The sequence below is a fragment of the Phocoena sinus genome, chromosome 13 (assembly GCF_008692025.1).
Source record: "Phocoena sinus isolate mPhoSin1 chromosome 13, mPhoSin1.pri, whole genome shotgun sequence".
Taxonomy (NCBI): domain Eukaryota; kingdom Metazoa; phylum Chordata; class Mammalia; order Artiodactyla; family Phocoenidae; genus Phocoena; species Phocoena sinus.
The window spans coordinates 35,557,274-35,578,488 of record NC_045775.1 but is presented as its reverse complement, the minus strand read 5'-3'; the positions used below and the strand labels follow the sequence as shown (position 1 = coordinate 35,578,488).

At 37.3% G+C, this 21,215-nt stretch overlaps 1 protein-coding gene across 5 annotated transcripts in view; it reads left to right on the top strand.

The window, feature by feature from the left end:
- THADA (THADA armadillo repeat containing) overlaps positions 1 to 21,215 on the top strand; it is a 314,598-nt gene that overhangs the window by 66,015 nt on the left and 227,368 nt on the right. For all 5 annotated transcript variants that reach the window (XM_032652726.1, XM_032652725.1, XM_032652728.1 and 2 more), the window contains 2 exons: positions 14,268 to 14,400; positions 16,861 to 16,974. In XM_032652726.1, the coding sequence (XP_032508617.1) occupies positions 14,268 to 14,400; positions 16,861 to 16,974 (247 nt within the window). The remainder of the gene's footprint in view (positions 1 to 14,267; positions 14,401 to 16,860; positions 16,975 to 21,215) is intronic.

Sequence of the window (21,215 nt, the reverse complement as noted above, 5' to 3'; positions counted from 1 at the left end):
CTGTAGGCATAGCAGAGAGAAAGCAACAAAGAAAGGCTGGGAGGGCTTACTGGAGGAGGTGGAACTTGTGCTAATGCATGAGTAAGGTTTAAGTAGATAGGAGGAGAAAGGAGGAGACTTTATGAGTAAATGTTCAGAGGCTAGAACCAGCATGGCATATTGTTAGGTGAGTAAATGAGCCAGGCTGATTTGTGGTGGTGGTGCTGGTGGTAGAGTTACTAGGCAATATCATACATTTGGATAGATGGAGGTCAAATTATGGATACCTAGAAAACAGATTTGCTGTAGTAGGGATGGAGAGAGGGATTGAACATTTTCGACCTGAAATAGATCATAGGAGGCATGTAGAACGGAGAAATAGCAATAATCTATGACACGAGGTCTTAGTTCTACTTACATCCATTCTGTTTATTGGCAATGAGATTGTACAAGATACTCTCCTCAGCCTCTGATTTCTTCATCTATAAAGTAAGGGAAAGAATATTTGCCCTGTTGACAGATCTCTCTGGCTTTTGTTATATGGATCAAGTAAGATACCTATGTATGAAGACCCTTTTGAATTATTAAACTTTCTACAAATGTAAAACAGTATGAGATTGATGTTGGTTATGGTGTTGGTGCATCAATGTAGTGTTTCCTTTGGAAGTGTTAGGTTAGATAGATTGTAGTGACAGATAGTAGTGGGAAGAGAGTGGCATCGGCTCTAACAATCTAGAGCTGAGGTGATGAGAGCTTCCTCTGAGTCAGTGGCTCTGGGAATGGAGGGAAAGAAGTGACATCTCAATTAATATTTATCCCCACATAGTAACAACTCTACACATGACATTTTGAATGCTTAGAAGAGAAGCTGTGGACTTCTCTTATTTCATGGTTTGATGTGTCAAGAATTAGGGCAGTGCATAGCTGGGTGATTCTTCTCCTCGGGGTATTTATCGAACTCAATTGGTGGTGTTCAGCTGACAGATGAACTGGTCAGGAGGGTCCAAGACAGCTTTATTCACATTATGGCACCTTGGTGGGATGGCTAGAAGATAGGGCCTAGTTGGGACTGCATGTGGCCTCTCAGCATGGCAGTCTTGGGATAGCTGAAATTCTTATATGGCAGCTGGCTTCCTTCAGAGAGGCTGTTCCAAGAGAACTGGGCAGAAGCTTCATGGTCTTTTCTGACCTAGCCTTGGAAGTCTCATGGCATTGCTTCAGTCACATTGTTTTGGTTCTAAATGAGTCTTAAGGCCAGTCGGATTCAAGGGGAGAGGAATTAAACTTCACCATTTGATGGTAAAGTGGCAAGATTGTATTGTAGAAATACGTGTGGGATGGGAGATATAGTGGTGGCCATCTTTGAAGAATGCAATCTGCCACGTGAAGTAAACTGAATGTGTGTGATAGAGGTCCCCAGGCAGTCCACGACTGTTCCTGTGGTTTAATTTTTGGTGACCAGAAAAGTGGGATTGATGTTACCAAAGGCAAGGAGACTGAAAGAGGAGATTACTTTGATAATGATGAACACATTTGTTTTGTATGTGTTGAGTGTGACATGATGGTGGCATATCCTGGTGGAAATATTTAAGTCAGAACTGGGAGATAGGGGATTAGTTTGGGTGCTATTGCAGAAACAGAGATGTAGATTTATGCCATCTTCATAAATATCATAGCTAGTAGGATTGCAGTCTTTAGGGAAGAGCTTAAAAGGAGAAAAGAACAGAGGACCAAGGACAGAGGCTTTTGAACAACTGTACTTTGTAGTTGAAAGTACAGTTGAAGGCATTCCAAATAAATGGAGTGGGGAGATGAGGCAAGGCCCAGTGCCTGGTATCTCAGCCACGCCTAATCTGCTGTAAAGATCTCCTCATGGCTGTCACTATTGGCTTTTAACCAACCTGTTATGAGTTCCCAAACCAAGTGGTTCTTGATCCCTTTGGAGACATTTCAGATCTGCTGAACAGAATGTTTTACAGAGAACATCTTTGCAGTATGTGTGGCTTCCTTTTGTTTGGTTTTTATTTTTAAAAGCAAATGTATTTCTTTTGGATCCTTCTGAAAGTTTTTAAGTTATGAAAAATTTATTTAGGCATACAGTGTTTTAAAGTTTGCAGAAAGAAATCTGGGCTTTCAGGAAAATCCACTGAAATGGAGGCCAACTGCTGGCCACCTCTTGAACTACAGCTGTGTTAAGGAAGCAAACACTTAAAGAGATTAATGGGTAAATAACCGAAGAGTTAGACAAGAGCCACATTGTTTGAATTGGTGTTTAACAGGATTATTCAGAATGTCTTCAAATGTAAATTGACTTCACTATTAAACAATCATCTAAGAATAAATAGGAATGGAAGACACTGTTCTTTTTTCTGGGAATTTTTTGAAAGCAACACTTGCACGCGCACACGCACACACACAATATGTTGAGTTAATTTTCTAGAATCTGATTTCTTATATGGTCCTTTCTATTTAGAATTTGATGAAATATTCATGCACTCTTTAAAAAACATAATCACCTGCCTATGCATAATTACCTGCGTAAGCACTTGATTAGAGTGGTTAAATGCATTAAAATTATCACTGTAAATTCAGGTTTCTGATGAAATTCATATTTGCTTATTTATGCTCTATAATCTTAGTATTTCAAGTTATTCTTTCAGTGAAAATAAACAGAATTCTAAACTAGGGTGCCAAGCAGGGAATCTAGATTTCATTTGTTCAGCCATAAATTAAAAGCTTAACTCTAAGGGGATTAAGTTGTTGTCTACAGTTCTAAATCTAGAAGGGAGGTTCATGAGTACCTGATATTGTCTTACTCTTCATTTTTTTGAATTGCTCTGCTTATTGAAATGTAGCTTAACGTATGAATATTTGCTGCACTAATTACAATCATTCTCACATTGTTGGCCCGAAAAATGAACTCTGACATTTAGCAATTTTTGTCATAAAATGCTACTACTGACTCATGGATGTCAACAATTATGGTGGACAGAAGTAATTTAAATATGTATTTCAACTTTCATCAGTTAATTATAGCTACTACAATTCAAATTCAACAGAAGACTTCTTATGAACCTTTGAAATATAATAAGGAAAAAATAATTTCACTCTACTGGAGAATGAAAGACGTCTCTAAAGAATATGCAGTTGAGCAAGAAATAAATGTAGAATGTAATATATGAGGTTTGGGGAAAAAGTCATTCAACTCTAAATAAAAAATATATAGGGCTTCCCCGCGGAGCGGCTGGACCCGTGAGCTATGGCTGCTGAGCCTGCGCCTCCGGAGCCTGTGCTCCGCGACGGGAGAGGCCACAACAGTGAGAGGCCCACGTACCGCAAAAAAAAAAAAAAAAAAAAAAAAAAAATATAATCTTGTTTAAGCCTTTATTTTCATTTCCTTTGGCAGATGTGTCTAGGACACTTTTTATTTCTGAGTATCCTATGATTTTTATTTGAAATATTAATAATTAAATAAAGAATAACTAAGTGATCATCCCCTCTGGGAAACCATATTAATACTTTACATAGAGAAAAAAATCCTTTAATTTTCCCACTTCTATAGTGGATTAAAAGGATTTGGGGATAAATAAATAAACAAATTAAAGAAAAATACTAGGTCTTAACTCCAATTCTCCCCACCCCTTCCAACTTACATGTTATTTGGTCCAGTGGTTCAGATCTATCTTGCTTTTTAAAAAAAAAAAAAAAAGGATTTGGGGAAAAGTAGAATGTCTTAATGATTTTTTTTCTTTTTAATTTATTTTTTAGAATGTCTTAATGTTTAAAATCTAAAACTTTGTGTCTTTGGTTTGTGACCCTTGGATTTTTATTTTTAAGCCCACTCCGTAGTTGAGTAAGATATTACCTTCTTTCTGGAACTTTGAGTAATCATTTTTAAAGTTCTCATAATAATACTCAGTCTTTTTAGACTCAGTAATGAAGGAATCTTGTTCTTAGTGAGTAACTTCTATCTCAGCTTTGTTAGTAAAGTTCCAGAGTTTTTAATATTAATTTTTTCCTCCTTGATCTCAGGCAGTAGTTGTATTAAATATTAAGAGAACCAACAATTTGTTACATCCTTCTAACCACTTCTTTTCATCCACTGTATCTTGCCCTTCCCCACATGGCTTTCTGATTGGTAATTCAATTTATATTTGGTCATCGTTACTATTGCCTGTGCCTGCAGCTGAGCCTTCAAAATAGCCCCCTGATGTTTTAGCCCGCAGTAAACTTCAGCAATATTTGATGGTGGTGAGGGAGGTTAAGATGGCTTCTGTTGATATGTAGCTTTCTCACTGGATCTCATTTGGGCAAATCGCTTTTCAGGCTTAAAATTTCTCCATGCTTCAGGGCTATGTTCCCTGTTTTTAAAATGTGCATGTACACGCACACAACCTTCCTGCACATCTGTCACTGTTTAGTTTAATTGAAATAATAAACACGAACCTTGAAATAATAAACACAATACTTGACCAGAGAATGAATGGAGTGGGGAATTTAGCTTATGTAATAATAGGAGCTTGGAAAAAAATCTCTAAGTTAGGAAAAGTAACAATACTGAAAGAGTCTGAGGAAATGAAGGTAACATTTCTCAATTAACAATCGTAATATAACTAATCAGAACTCAACAAAAAATAGCTCTGTGTTACCACCCTTAGGTGGATGGATGAAGCCATTGGAGAGCCACTCTGTAGTCAGGGAACCTGATTTATTGGCACAAAATAGTCTAATGACCAATTAGTTGGGTATACAGCATATGTAATTTGATTTCAGTCTGGGTTTTATGCTTATCTTAGAATACTTACCCACTACCAGTGAGATAGCTTTGTGGATAGAAATTGGACTAATCTGTTTATAGAACAATAATTTGCTTCAGTGATCTTCTCAAGACAACACAAAGACACACCAGCCATGGACTGGCCTGTTCATTTCTGTTACTTTTGGTAGGGACTCAAGCTATAGCACTTAGCATAGAAAAACCAAACCAAACAAACAAATACAAAAAAAAAAAACCTCCCGCCTCTTTCCTGTCAGCCCCCCCCCCTTTTTTTAATGTCTACTATTTCTTTCTTTCGTTTTTTTTTTTTTTAATAAATTTTATTTATTTATTTATTTTTGGCTGTGTTGGGTCTTCATTGCTGCACGCGGGCTTTCTCTAATTGTGGCGAGTGGGGGCTGCTCTTCTTTGCGGTGCGTGGGCTTCTCGTTGCGGTGGCTTCTCTTGTTGTGGAGCACGGGCTCTAAGCACACGGGCTCCAGTAGTCGTGGCTCGTGGGCTCTAGAGCGCAGGCTCAGTAGTTGTGGCACACGGGCTCAGTTGCTCCGCAGCATGTGGGATCTTCCTGGACCAGGGCTCAAACCCGTGTCCCCTGCATTGGCAGGTGGATTCTTAACCACTGGGCCATCAGGGAAGCCCCTAATGCCTACTGTTTCTTGACTGTGAAGAGCAGGAACATCAGAGTGGTCTGATCCTCCCACACCCCCATCCTTAACCACTGCCTCCCTCTGAGTGTAGAGGAAAGAATATTGAGGTACCAGTTAAAACTGAGTTCTACCTACCATCTCTGTTGATACTAGGAAAACCATGTAAATCTTTCCGGGCTGCTATGTCCTCTTTGATAAAATAAGAGAATCCAGCTTTCTAAGGCCTTTTTAAATTCTGAGCATTCTACTCATGGTACAATACTGCTTTCTAGTTTCTGATTGGGAAAGCCTGGGGATTTCGGGTATGAAGGATGGAGGGAACTTGGATACATTTTTAGTAAACTTCCTTTAGAACTGGTAAACTGATCTCTTGGGAGACTTTTGTGGGTTAATAACACTTAACGAGGCTTGCTTATGAAGAACCTCAGAGACTAAAGTACTGTATATTTTGTATTAATTTGACATGGGAGTGAAATAAAACAAAAGAGCCTTCGGACAAAGAGGATGTCTGCTCTTCTAGTGGAGGGGCACTCGCTAACCCAAGCAGGCTTGGAATTCCCCACGGCTGGGGCTGTTGAGTGCATGGAGCTGGCACAGCCAATCATGGACTGTTTCACTCAGGGACCTTGCCCTTTTCCTTGTTGCCCCCTGGATTGTGTGATGAGGAACCAAAACAAACAGCTAGAGTTCGTTGCATTGTTCTTGGGAGCCATGCATGGTTCCATTTTTACCTTTCAATTCCTTCATTATCATAAACACCAGCAACTCTGGAGTTTTGAAATCACTTCCTTGTGAAGTAATCTTTCCTTGCTGGGGAGTAGACAGAAGGTTCATTGAACAGTCAGAACTCTAGGTTAGGCTATTATTGTGTTTTTCTAGGCACAGTGACTTCACCATTGAGGAGCCTTACAGATTTTAGCCCTTCTTTTCTACACCTGGTTTTTCAATCATGTGCCTAACAGAAGGACAGCTAATATGCAGCAGCTGGCGTCAACACTAGTGGGTCCTTATTTATTTATTCAACAAGCGATTTCTTGAACATCTTCTATGTGCCTGTGTTAGAAACACTCTGACCTTTGAGAGTACAATGTGGTAAGCCAGAGTTGCTGTGAACCTAGAGACATATGTTAAGATCTAAATTTGAAACATTTAACTCCGTAGAACTAAGAGAGGCATGTGAAGACCTGAACAAGGGACTGCAGCTTGTGTGAGGCCATGATGAGGTGTTTTGGGGACAGTCACATCAGGAGCTTTGGGTACTTATATAATTTAGGGTCATTGCTTTCTCTCTTTGAAATAGTAACCCAGGTAGTAATATCTCATTGAATTTCAAAGCATTTTTACAATGATTTTATTTTCATTCTTGGGCATTGAGAAATCAAGTGATTTGTCCATAGCCACACAACTAGTTGGTGACAGAGCCAGCACTAGAATCCAAATGGTTTTTTTGAACTTCATTCTGCTTCAGAGTTAGCAGTTCAACACAAGTGTATCGATCACCTGCTTTATGTAAGAAATTGTGATAGGTAGGCATTATAGAGGGTAAAATATTGGTAAAACGTGGTTCTTGTTCTTAGAGGAATTTCTAGCCTAGCCTTTTAATCTTTGGTATTAGAGAAATCAATTAGATTACTTACAGGGCAGAAATGGAAGACCAAGAAAAAAGGCTGCTTACTGAGCTGTCTGTCCCGGTTTATGGGAAGAATGATTAATGCATTAACAAAATAAGCAAGGCAGGAAGAAGGGCCTGATCGGAGGCAGGATAATACTTTAGACATGTCAGGTTTGCGGTGGTGTTGGGAGGCTGCCTAAAGGGATAGCAGACAGTTGGAAATACAGGTCAAGAGATGGGGAGAGGGGTCAGAGTTGGAGATAGGGTGATCTGGGACTGCTCCAACTTTTTAGTACTGGAAGTCCAGCATTCTGGGAAACGCTTCTGTCCCAGGCTGGCAGGGACACTGGTCACTCTTACTAGAGGTGTATATTTGAGAGTCACCCATACAGAGGAAATAGTTGAAGGCACAGGCCTGGTCTCCTAGAGCCTTAAGAGAGAAGGGAAATGATTACAGTCTGGGATTAAATGTTGTATTTGTTAGAATTCAGAAACATTGATTCTTTGAAACATCTTTCTACCCCATGTTCACAACCATACAAACCTTGGTTAAACCATATACAAACTGGAACCCTCTACTGGGTTTTGAACCCTATCCTTGGTTTTTTTTCTTGAATATTGGGAAAAAATGATCTCTTGGGATGGTATTTAGGCTAACAGTTGATTTTGATTGGGGATTTCAGTAGAAAATATCTTCATATCAGTGCTATGACCTTGGTATGTGGAGATTCTGAATGTGTTCATACCTGTTTGAGGAAGCTAAGGAGTTGAGTCATCTGCTGGCTCTAATGGTGGCACCTGTTGTCATTAGAAAGCACTTCTGTTTATACTTTCTTTTCCAGTTACTATATCCTCTTGGTTTGTCAGCCTGGTTTTTTAGAATGGCACACTTAATGGAGCTGGTAAGTGATAAGTTGTTCATTTATTCAGCAGATATTTATTGAGCTCCCTATTGGGATGCCAGGCCCCGTTCTGGGTGCTGGGAAATAAAGAAGTGGACAGGGCAGAGTGTGTCTCTGATATCATGGATTTATATTTTAAAGGCTATCTACAAAATAATAAACTGTCAGATAACGATATATATTTTGATGTGATAAAGTTTGGTAGTAAGGAAAAGTCTTTCTTTCCTCCTACACTAAAGTAAGCCAAGGCTTGGATGACAAGAAGCAGCAGCTTTCTAAGGGAAGAGCTTTACAAGCAATGGGAACAGTTAATGCAAAAAAGCCTTTGGTGTATTTAAACAACGAATGATATAAGATAGTTGAATGAGGTTGTTCAAATACGTCGGGCTTTGTGAGCCAGGATCTTGCGCTTCCTGGAAATTTTTTTTTTTTTTTTTTTTTTTTCCTGAGAGCTTCCAACCAAATGGATATAAAAATAAAAGGTATCTTGGGAATTGAACAGACATTAATATGTGTGATCAACAAATAAAGTGTATATGTGTGTGTTATGAAGTTGCATAGAAGAGGGGAGAAGGGCTGGATGGGACAAACAAGAAGCGACATGAATATAAAATAAATAAAGTTTCTGTTCCCAGAAAGTGTGCTCTATCTCTCCAAGCTGCCTTTATCCTCCTCCTGACTCTTTTTCCACTTGTACCTGGAACCTTAGATCAGCTTGTTCAGTATCATCAGTGGATGATTTCAGATTAGTGCCTGGAATATTTAAAGCATGTAACTTGTGAAAGCAAACACCTTTTTTTTACATTGTGGATAATTTTCTCTTTTAAATCTAAAAGATATGACTGCTCCAAGTATATGGGTATAGCCCCCCTCCCGACTCCAGTTTAAAATCAATAGTCTGACCTGCTTTTTATGTTATAGGCAGCTGAAGCTTTGCTTTGCAAAACTTTGGACTTGGGTGAGTGAGAAAACTCGAATTCCTCATAACAGCACTAATATGGTAGAGGTTTAGAAGTGATATCTGAAATGATAAGATTATCTTTCTTCTACTTTCCCTGAAACCTCACTTTTTTTTTTTTTTTTATGTAGAAAGGTACATGTTTTTCAGTTTCCTGTTTTCATCCATATGAAGGAAGGAATACTCTTAGGTCTTTGTACTGTATATCAGACCAGTACTAATCATTCCCCCCTTGGTTGCCTGTGTATCATCCACTCTGATATGTGATATGCAGTGTTTTAGGTATCTAAGTGTGTTGTTCTGAATAGCCGGGCTAAGTGTTTGTTATTTTTGAAATTATTGTTTATAGCTGTTTTCATTCAGATGATGATGGTGATAACTGATGATGTTGAGCCTGAGTAAATACACATCATTTACTCTGTATCAAGGTTAGGGACAAATCCTGGTTTTGTTCCAAAAACACTCATTTTTTTCTTCGCATTATTCAGAATTATTTAAATAATTAGCAAATGAAAAACAAGGAACCATGGTAAGGTAAAAGTTTATTAACCGTCAGTAAATAAGTAGCTTTGTTTTTATTGACATTTACTTTTCTGTACCCGATAACTTATTTATTTGAATGAATTTTCATTTGGACTTGCTCTTAAACCTAACAAAGTAAAAGTGTGTTTAGGGGAAAGGGAAAGAATTTACTTCCTTCTTGTGCTAAAACAAACAAACAAAAAACTCTTAGTGATAACAGCTTGGTAAGTAAATTATTATTTGGGAAATGAAGATATTGGTAGAGGCTTAACCTTTACTCAGTTGAGGTTACACATAATTAATTTCCTGGCAATTGAGTTTTGACAATTTTCTGGGAATTTTGCTTCATATATCGGCTTTAAATGTGTTTCACATTTAAAATGTGAAATTAGTTGCTTTGTGTTTGAAGGTGACGTAATTTCTTTAGGCCAGCGATGAGTCATTCAGTTAATGTAAGAAAACAGTTTATTAACGGTAATAAATGTCCCCAGTCATCTAAGGGAGTTGAGTGTGACACAGTTTACCTCAAATCAGTCACAAGTAGGTTGTCTGCTGAGTGGATTTTCTGTAGGATATTTTGATTCTCCAGCTAGCTTTCTATCCGTATCACCAGTTTGTTTCAAAACTATTTTAACCCCTACTCTGATGGTGGATATTCAGGGACTGAAATCAGTTTGAACGGTAACCTGACTAAAACGTGATTAGGAAGGCAGTCCTTAAAAACAATCTACTCTGGTAATGCATTCTAGATCCATAGGAACCTGCTTCCTGAATTATGTGTAATTTGGAATTTTTATTCTACTGCTTCTTTCCTAGGGTACAGCATAGTGCCAAGCAACTACTAGGTACTTAATAGATCTTTTTTCCAAATGACTGAATGAAACCTACTGAAGCAAATAGTAAGAGAGTTGATAATACCTCTATCATGAACCAGATCAAACCAAATGTATATCTGAGCATTTAGGACAGGCACCTTGAAATAATGCCTTTAATTTATTAAGCAAGAGCTTTGGTGTCAGTCTACATTTTTATTCTCTCTCTGTCACTTGTTAGTTGTATATAACCTTGGGTAAATTATTTAATTTCTCTCCCCGCCATCTCTTTTTGCTAGGTTAAAAATAGTGTGAAAGTTATTCCTTCATTTAGCTCTTGAGTATCTAAGCAGTTATTTTAATGTTTTTATCAGACTGCTCCATAAAATTAAGCTTCATGTAGAGTGAATTTATGTTCTAATTACTGATTTTTTTAGATGTCTTTTTTAATGAAAACCTTATTTCTGTTTTGAATTTTGGTTTGTTGGCTATGATTGGGAGGCTTTTTCGTTAGTTTGTTTTATTTATTTCTCTCTCTCTAGGCTCATTCCTTTCTAGCAGAGGAGCTAGATTAAATAGTGGCATTTTGGATCTTCCATCCACAGTGATACTGGGGATATCACAGATCTGGTCACCTAGTTAGTAATCAGCCTGGTTGATAGAGTCTCCCTTGGACCCATGGCTTTTCCTACTGCTTTATCCCCAAGCAGCTCTGGCAGTAGCCTTTACAACCTTTCATGGGAGAGGAAGCCACTGAAATTCCCTGTTTCCTAGGAGGTAGGCAAGTTACTACACAGGAACTGACTTCCTGGCCATTACTTCTGCTTCTAGAGCTAGAACCCAGCAGATCTGCGGTATCAGCTATTGACTTAAACCAAATAGACTGCTAGTTATTTCTCCAGCAAAAAATGGGTTTATTCCAGATCAACAAAGAACTGCAATTTGCAAAGTGAACAACCTTACTAGAACAGAAGGTCTGCATAGGAATTTGGAAGAATTTTTAAGGTTAGATTCAAGTAGGAGGGCTGGAGCCAGGACATAGGGGACCTTTCCAACTGGAAGATTTGATCAAGATGGAAAATGAGTTAGCTCAAGATTTCTTAATAGTCAAGAGCCATTGTAAGTTCAGGCAAGGAAGGGTGATACCTGGCGAGGTGGCCCACTCTGATCCCAGACCTTCCTGCCTTCTCAGATTGGCTGATTTTGCTAGAAGCTCTGTGTGCCAGCTCAGGGAGGCCTGGGAATGGCGTTGAGGAGGAGGAGCATTACTGAACTAGTATTGTCCTAGTATTTCATTGAGTATCCCCATCTCCTGCAGTTCCTTTTCCCCTTTCGTTTTTCTTACATAGTGAATTCCTACAGGAATACTTAACCTTCATCTGAAGCATTATCTGTAAGCCAGTCCTTCACTGCCACTGGTCCTGTGGTGGGGAAGAAAATATAAGTAAATGAAATCCACAGATAACCTTAGATCAAGTAGTCTTCTTTTTTCACCTCTGGGACTCCAGCTTTTCCTTGCATGGTTAGATCACAGAAAGGTGACTTTGCTTTAATTCTCTCTTTTTTTTTTTCTCTGCTCACCCATTGTGGTGTAAATTAACCCAAATGTACTTAAAAGACCATGAAAAATGAGCAAAAAAAGCAGTAATCCATAACTGTATCATTAGCACTTAAGTAACAACTCCTGGGGATTTAGATTTCAGCTTTTGACTGGGCAACTGTGTGAGGATTATACCACATTGGCGATATTAGTAGTAAACTAGAGAAATTATTCTATGAAACAGATGCATTTATCATAATTTTTAAAAGATACAAACCCAGTGATTGGGAAGTAACTTCAGTAATGTAAGTAACGTAAGTGTGGGAGGATTATTTTTATTATAAAAAATTCAAACATAGAAATGGATTTTTTATTATGAAAATTTTCAAACATAAATTACAAACATATAAAGCGTATTAAAATTTCAAACATATATACACACACACACGTATGTGTGTGTGTGTGTGTGTGTGTGTGTGTGTATATATATATATATATAGAGAGAGAGAGAGAGAGAGGGAGAATAATGTAATGAACCACCTTGCCAACTGCTTGGCAAGGCAAGCAGTTGCCTTGCCACACTTGCTTCATCTATCCCTTTCATTGTCCTTTGCTGAAGTGTTACAAAGTACATCCCTGAAATGTTATTTTTACTCCTATGCACCTCAGTGTGCCTCTCTAAAAAATACTTTCTTCCATGTCCCCAATGCCATTGGCACATCCTGTAAATAATTCCTTGGTGTCATATAATTTCTAATATATACATAACTATCTGTATTATTTCAAAGTATCTTTTTTTTTAATTTTTTTTTATTTTTTTAACAAATGTGTTTTTTAATTTTTTTTTTTTTTTAATTAATTAATTTATTTATGGCTGTGTTGGGTCTTAGTTTCTGTGTGAGGGCTTTCTCTAGTTGTGGCAAGCGGGGTCCACTCTTCATCGCCGTGCGTGGGCCTCTCACTATCGTTGCCTCTCTTCTCTGTGGAGCACAGGCTCCAGACGCGCAGGCTCAGTAATTGCGGCTCACGGGCCCAGTTGCTCCGCGGCATGCGGGATCTTCCCAGACCAGGGCTCGAACCCGTGTCCCCTGCATTCGCAGGCAGATTCTCAACCACTGCGCCACCAGGGAAGCCCCAAAGTATCTTTTTTTACATTTGTTTTTTTCAAGTTGGAATCTAAACAAGGTTCACACTTTGCATTTGGTTGTTCTGCCTTTGAATCTCTTTTAATTTTGTGGTTCAGTCTGTTGATGGCTGGTTTTTATGGCTGAGGGAGCTGAGGGGGAAGAAGCAGGAACAAGGTGATAGACTTTAAGCCAGGCTAAAAGAAAACCTTTAAAATCACAGGGCCTGCTGGGGGTAGGGAGATTTGGTTGTAACATTTGTGGCTGAAATAATGTTTTTTAGGCCCATGTCAAACTTTAAAAAATGCCTCCTTCAAAGTAGTATTATTTATGTATATGTTGTTCTATATAAGACATAAACAACTAAATTTGAGTTGCTCTTTGGAATGTTAGTCAGAAACTGAAGTTGTCTATCTTAACACCAAACTAAAATAAAGAAAAAAAAGTCCCCACCAGAAACTAGCACAACATTGTAAATCAATGATACTTCAATTAAAAAAAACCAAAAAACCCACATGTTTTTAAGAGCTCTAATTCTCTCTACAAATTAGAAATCAGTTATCTTGCTGAAGACTGTCTTCTTCAATTTAAAAAAGAGAGTATTTTTCCTTTGGACTTTACCTCTTTATTTTCGTATTAATTTTAGTTAAATCCAATTATGATCCTTCTAAAATAATTGTGCCTGTCTAACATTAAATATGCTATTTCTTAGGATAATGTTATATAACTGTATATTAGGGCATAAGATGAAAAATTTTTTAAAAGTCACATGTTTTTAAGCACTCTAGAATAACAGTTAACATAGTACAGCAGAATCTTACTAACAGTAATGTCCAAATAACTTTAAAATGTTTAAGGTTCTTTCCAAATAACTTGCTTTATGAATTCTCCATAGGATGTGGATGAAAATTTTATTTGTGATAGGCCACACTTGAGAAAGCTAAAATGATTACTAAGATACACTTTCAAAAATGTGTATATGAATATGTATAATCTCTGTAACTGTAGAATATAAACTACAGTAAACTATAAGGTTATGTTCTGCTTGTTGGAAATCTTGAATTTTGCAATATAGAACATTGGTGAGAGTTTGATTAACCTTCAGAACATTTTGGGCGTGGGTGCAGGCCTAGGTATTAAAACTCATTTGCACACAAGACACATGCTCTTCATGCTTTTGTAAGAAATGGAATCTATAATAGCTACTAATGCTAAGACCCATCATAAAGAAGAAAGTAGGTGAAAAATGGAAAGTGAGCCATTTTTTAGTTTCCCTCCCTCTGAATGTAAGGATGTTTATTCTTTCCTAACAGTGTTAATGTATATCGATGGTTTATGCTTTTACTTTTTGGTACCTGATAATTCCAAATGTTTGCTTTATATATGCCTTTTAGGTGCCCTAATTTGAGTCTGCAGAAGCTACCGGAAGAGTGGTTATGGAATGTTTTAGAGGAAATTAGATGCAGTGATCCTTCATCTAAACTCTGTGCTACAAGACGCAGCGCTGGAATTCCTTTCTACATACAGGTAGATACTTATCTACAGGATCATAGCTGGGGGCTTTGTTTGTTTGTTTTTGGTCTTTTGATAATGGTGTATTCTAACCCCCCTGACATATGAGTGAGCATATTGCTTAAGGGACATTTCTGTCTTCTCTATAGTACATTTCACAAGTACTATAGCATTTGTGATTTTGTTTTAATGTGTGGACAGTGTGTTCCTGTGACAGATCTCTTCTTGGAACAAACCCTCTAAGAGGTCAGTCTTGTAATATGAACAGAGGGTGGTAGAGATTTCCGCCTGTGTGTGAAGTAGGAAGACATTGCTGTGGTGCATTCATTGCTCACTTCCAGGAAGTGCGCATGCTGCCCTTTATTTTTTTTCTCGATTAGAAAAAATATTCTTCATTTCATGTCAAAGACCCTTAAGACTCTGTAGGCAACCAGCGTTAACAGTTTCTTTTGAATCCTTCTATAAAATATCCATGCATAAAATTATCCTAATCCTAATAGTAGCTAACTTTTATAAGTGGTTATTTCACATATGTTATCTCATTTAATCCTTCCTCAAGGCCTATGAGGTAGGTCCTATGATCATCCGTATATTGTGGATGAAGAAACTGGGCCTTAGAAAAGTTAGGTAAGTGATTTGCTAATGGCCACAAGGATAGTAAGAGCAGCACTAAGAATTGAGCCCAGGCACCCTGTGTGTGTGTGTGTGTGTGTGTGTGTGTGTGTGTGCATTTTCTTTATTAACACAGATGAAAGCATACTCCACACAAGAGACTGTTTTGTCTCTTGCTTTTTTTCACTTAATGTTATACCTTAAAGATTGCTTCATATCAGCATACTCAGCTATTGCTACTCGATAAGAAAATATTTTATTTCCACAGTGTTGAAATTAAGAGGCTGTCACCATTATGAATCCAAAGAATAAAAACCAAGTCCTCACGATACTAAATCAGACCCGACCTGAATGATCTTTGTTTAATATTCAGGAAGATAAAATCCAGGAATGGGGTGATATAAAAAAAGCAATGAAAATAAGTGAAATGAAGTCTGTTTTTTAGTGCCCCAACATGTTTTCCTTCCCTTTCTTATGCCTCCCTCAAATTCGCAGAGTCATGATTTTTATGACAACGGGCACCAGTCGTGGAGGTTGATTTGGCATAGAGATCACCGAGGTGGTTCTGCTGGGTAGATTTTGGTGACCTTCAGAAATCGACTCCTCTCTGATCTGACCCGTTCTGGACCAGTGTGGGTCATTCTCCTGCCTCTGATTCATTCTGACCTAGTGTGTTTTTGCCTTATATGTCTGTCTGAGGTCACGTGTTAATGCAACAGCAAGGTTTGGTTGCATCTTTGTGCTGTGTGCCTCCATCTCTGGTTCCCAACTGGTACTACATATTGGTTATAGTGGTAGAGGGGTCAGAACTGCACCTTCTTAGCCCAGCCTTGGGAAGAATGTCATAACTATGCACAGCTCTTGGGGGAAAAAAGAACTATCGTTCCCAGGAGACACATTAGTAATCATATATAGATTTCTTATTTATTTTAGTTGAATAAAATCTAAATTATCAGAAAAATCTGCTCAGAGAGGCCCCATTTTTCCTAGCATAACTTACCAATAAAGTAATGTTCTTGTTCTGGTGGAAACCTCTGCTTGGTGTTAGCTATGGAGAAGAACTCCCCATTACTCCCAGTCCTACACAGCTGCTAATCTATTTTCTGTCTCTGTATAAATGGAATCATATAATATGTTGTCTTTGTGTCCTCTTTCACTTAGCATCATGTTTCAAGGCTCATCCATATTGTAACATGTATCACTACTTCATTTCTTTCTATTGCCTCAAGTGGTTTGATATTCCTATTTTTATGTTTATTGAATATTGGCAAAATATTAGACACAAAATAAATAAGCACCTCTTGAATATTCAAATATAAGACCCACTTTGAAGTTTGTAGTATTTCCTTTTGTCCCATGGAGTTTCCAGTGCTACAGTTTGATAGTCCTCCAGGTAGACTCTTGTGAAGAATTAAATAACTGATCAATCTCCAGGGAGTTTCCAAATCCTTACAAGAAATTTAATCCAGAGGTTTTTTGTTTTTCAAGTGAAGAGAAGTTTCTTGTTGGATAAATTTGTTATTAAAACTGACGTGCTTATTGTGTCTGAGACCTGCTACCCAGTTATGGTCTTAGAAGAGATGTCAACAAGAGCCATTTTCAACCTCTTAGAATTACATAATAAATAAGCAAACTGGAGGTGACCTTAGAGATGCTGTGATATCACCACCTAATTTTACAGACGAAGAATCTGAGGGATGGAGAGGTTAAGCTGCTTGCCCGAGGCCACATGGCTTAATTAACTTGCTTAACACCACATGTTTTTATAAAGGGGATTTTGCATTGGGGAATCAATTCTGGGAAGTAGCAAACAGGTGTATATAAAATAATAGCCCTGATAATTTCTGTCTTGTTTTTCCATAGGCATTGTTGGCATCTGAACCTAAGAAAGGCAAAATGGATTTGTTGAAAATAACAATGAAAGAGTTAATCTCTTTGGCTGGACCTACAGATGACTCACAGAGCACAGTCCCTAAGGTAATAATGGAAATATACAAACCCTGCTAGGAAGGCGGTGGTTTTAAATCTTTGCTGTACTTAAAAAGAAAAAAAAAAAATCTGCTGAAGGTACAGAACTCTTGAGGATAAGACAGACATTTGAAGCTTATTCAGAGGGGTTTTGTTTTGGTTTGGTTTTTCGAGTCCACAAAATAAACCATTGCTTTAGTTGTTACAGATTGACCAAGATGATCTGTTTTTAAACTGTGGTGAAAACATTCAATTTAGACAAGATATTTTGTAATATTACAACTGTATCTAAAAATTTAAAAATGAATGTGCTATCACCTTCAAATTTCATGTGTGCTTCTTTGAGTCGATGTATATTTTATGATTGGGCAGTTGGATCTTTCCCTAAAATGTAGTGTCTGGCTTTGGGTATATTCATATTTTAATTTTAGCTAATACTCCTTTTTATGTCACTGCTAACGTTGAGTTAAGTATGTACTTATGTGTGTGTATGAATTTGGGTTAAGTGTTCCTCACAGCTTCACTCCACTCCTCTCCATGGTGGTACACACCTGTCAGATACTTCTTGTCTAGGCTTTCTCAGCAGATGCTTCATAGTAGGGTGTTCCTACCCACCTGTGGGAGGCCCATGCTGGGTCAGAGAACAGACTGAGAGCTGAAGTTTACAGTCAAGTACATATGGTTTTATGTCAGAGCCTGTGGGAGGTATTAAAGGGAAGCCCATGGGCCAGAATGTGGACCGGTGGGAAAGGATAGGGTTTATTAACACATGTCACATAGTGGCCTGTGACTATATGATGTGAAATTTCTTTAAAAATTTTAAATAAAAAGTTACTGATCACCTTTTAGAAATGATCATTTTATTTTCCCCAAAAAAGTGTGAAAAATATAATTGGCTCCATTTTCTTAGACTATCACTTTAAAAAATAACATTGTTTAATAAGAACACCTGAAAATAGTGAAATTTGGTTTTAAAGAGTACTTTAAATTATTACCTTACTCTGCTTCAAGGTCATTAATTACCACTAGTGACCATTTTTATTAAATTGGTGAAAATTTAATATTTTATCTCTGACCAGTTCTTCTAGGTGTTGGATGATGACTTGCTTTCCTTCTCCCCTCCCATGGTTTACTTCTGTATTATTTTTTTATTATCTGTGAAATATTTCAGCACGTAAAAATGTACAGTGAATAATCAACATCCATGAAATCAGTTCCAAGTTTAAGAAGTAAAACGTGGGCTTCGCTGGTGGCGCAGTGGTTGAGAGTCCACCTGTCGATGCAGGGGACACGGGTTCGTGCCCCAGTCCCGGAAGATCCCACATGCCATGGAGCAGCTGGGCCCGTGAGCCGTGGCTGTTGAGCCTGCGCGTCCGGAGCCCGTGCTCCGCAAAGGAGAGGCCACAGCAGTGAGAGGCCCACGTACTGCAAAAAAAAAAAAGAAGAAGTAAAACGTTAAAGATACAATTGCATACACTGTGGATTCCTCCATATTCTGTTTACCTTTGGTCCTCCTTATCTGTAATCATTAAACCAAATCATTTCGTGCATCTTTTAAGAGCTTTTTTTTTTTTTTTTTACATGAATTGTGTTATCTACACATTGTTTTATAGTTTGGCTTTTTTTCAGTCAACATCTTTTAAAATTAGTGAGCTCCAAGTTCATTTTAATTTCCAAGCAGAGTTTCATTGTATACAAATGTTTTCCTTTCTGCCTGGTGTGAAATTTGTGTTTCCCAGTTTTATTTTGCATTTCTCTGATAACTGGCTAGCTTTAACATCTTTCCATGTATTTATTAGGCTTTAGTATAACTTCTGTGAATTGCCTATTTAAAGACTTTGGCTACCTTTAATTTGGTTATTTGTCTTTGTTTTGCAGGAGTTGGGTTTTTTGTTGTTTTAAAATTATTTTCCTGATATTTTTTTCCTTTTTGGTTCTTTGAATTACACGTATCTTCTCCTAGTCTATCACTTCTTTTCACTTTGCTTATTATTCTGTTATTGCCTGGAAGTTTTAAATTTTAATAAAATGGAATATGTCAGTCTTTTCTTTTATGGTTTCTGCATTTGGATCTCATTTAAGAAAGCCTTCCATACCCCAGGGTCAGAAAGATATTTTATATTTTCTTTATATAATGCATCCTTTCCTCTTGTACTATCGTACTAACACCACATCTCATGTACTGTTTCTGTCGATACGCGTGTCTGTTTCTGTGCTCTATTCTATTAGTCTATTAGTCTGTCCCTGGGCCCAAATCACTATTTTAATTACTGTATTTTTTTAAATAAGTTTTGATATCTGGTAGGGTGAGTCTCCTTTTTTTTCCCTTCAGAATTACCTTGGCAATATTTGTCCCATTGCTCTTCCATATAAGTTTTAGAATCAGCTTGTTAAAGTTCAACCAGAAAGCCCTTTTTAAATTTTGGTTGGAATTTAAATTCATTGATTTATTTGGGGAAAATGACTTCTTTTTTTGATACTGAATCTTTCAGTCCATGTACATGGCTTTATTTTTCCACTTATTCAGATCTTCCTTAATGTTTTTCATTACATTTAAAAATAATTTTCCTTAAAAGTCTTACACATCTTTTGTGAAATGTTCAGCAACCTACCTAAATTGCTGTAATTCAACTGATGACTTGTCTGTAAATTCTTTGAATTTTCTTTATAGGTAATCATATCCTTAGTAATGCTAAATTTGCTTTACTCTTCTAATTTTTTTTTTTTTTTTGCGGTACGTGGGCCTCTCACTGTTGTGGCCTCTCCCGTTGCGGAGCACAGGCTCCGGACGCGCAGGCTCAGCGGCCATGGCTCACGGGCCCAGCCGCTCCGCGGCATGTGGTATCTTCCTGGACTGGGACACGAACCTGCGTCCCCTGCATCGGCAGGCGGACTGCACTACCAGGGAAGCCCTCTTCTAATTCTTTAAAAAAATTTTCTTGTTCTTCTGGCTGGCACTTGTAGTACAGTTTTGTATAGAAATAGAGATAGCAGACATCCTTATGTTGTATCTGATATTTGCTGTAGGTTTTAACGTGTGTCTTATCAAGGAAACCAAATTTTATTGAATGCTTTCAAGCATTTTTGAGATAAATGTTTTGTTCTAGAATTTGCAAACATCATGAATTATATTGACTTTTTAATGTAATAGGTTCTTTGCCTACAGAGAATGAACTTCCAACTTTGAAATGATAGATTATTTTACACATTGCTAGATTCACTTAAAAATTTGAAAAAAAAATTTTTTTTCACATATTTTCACTGGATTCATAAGTGAGATTAACCTGTGGTTTTCCTTTTCATGCTGTACCTGTCCTCATTTTTATGTAAAAGTTTTTTATTGAATTATAACAAACATACAAAGATGTGTACAAATAATATGTTTGCCTCCACAAAGTGAACACATTTCTATAACCAGCAGGAAACAGAACATTTTAGCACCTGAAAGCCCATTCATACTCCTTTCTAATCAGTACCTTTTCCCCAAATGTAACCACTAGCTTAGTTTTAACACCATAGCTTTACCTGTTTTTTTTTTTAATTTCATATGAATGTAACCATACATTATATACTCTTTTGATATGATTTCTTTAATGAACATTAAGTTTACGATATCCATCCATGTTGTGAATTATTCATTTTCATTGCTATGTAATAGTATACAATTTATTTATCCATTCTTCTGTCGATGAAAATTTGGGTGGTTTTAAATTTGGGGTTATTTATTAAGAACAGTACTTTTAAGAACATTCTTTGACACGCCTAATGGTGAACAAATATGTACATTTCTTTTGAGTAGATACTTAGGAGTTGTTATTGAGTATGTGTATGTTGAGCTTTAATAGATACTACCATTTCTCAAAGTAGTTGTCCCTACCTTATTTTGATAGCCAGGTGGTACTGGACTGATAAAATAAACTTGGGCATCTTCTCTTAACAGTTTAAATAAGATTGGGATTATATATTCTTTGAATATTTGGTAGAATTCATCCATAAAATCATGTGGGTCTTTGTGTGTGTGTGTGTGTGTGTGTGTGTGTGTGTGTGTGTGTGTGTGTGTTATTTTGGTGGGTTTGGTGTCTTGCTTTCTTTTTGGTCTATGAGTAGGATTTTTAACTTGATTTTCTTTATATAGCGGTAATATCTATATAGCTTTTCCATTTCTCCTTGAAGTTGTTTTGATTAGTTCTGTTTTCTAGGAAATTGTTCATTTTGCCTTAATTTTTCTAATTGACTAGGGTAGAAATATT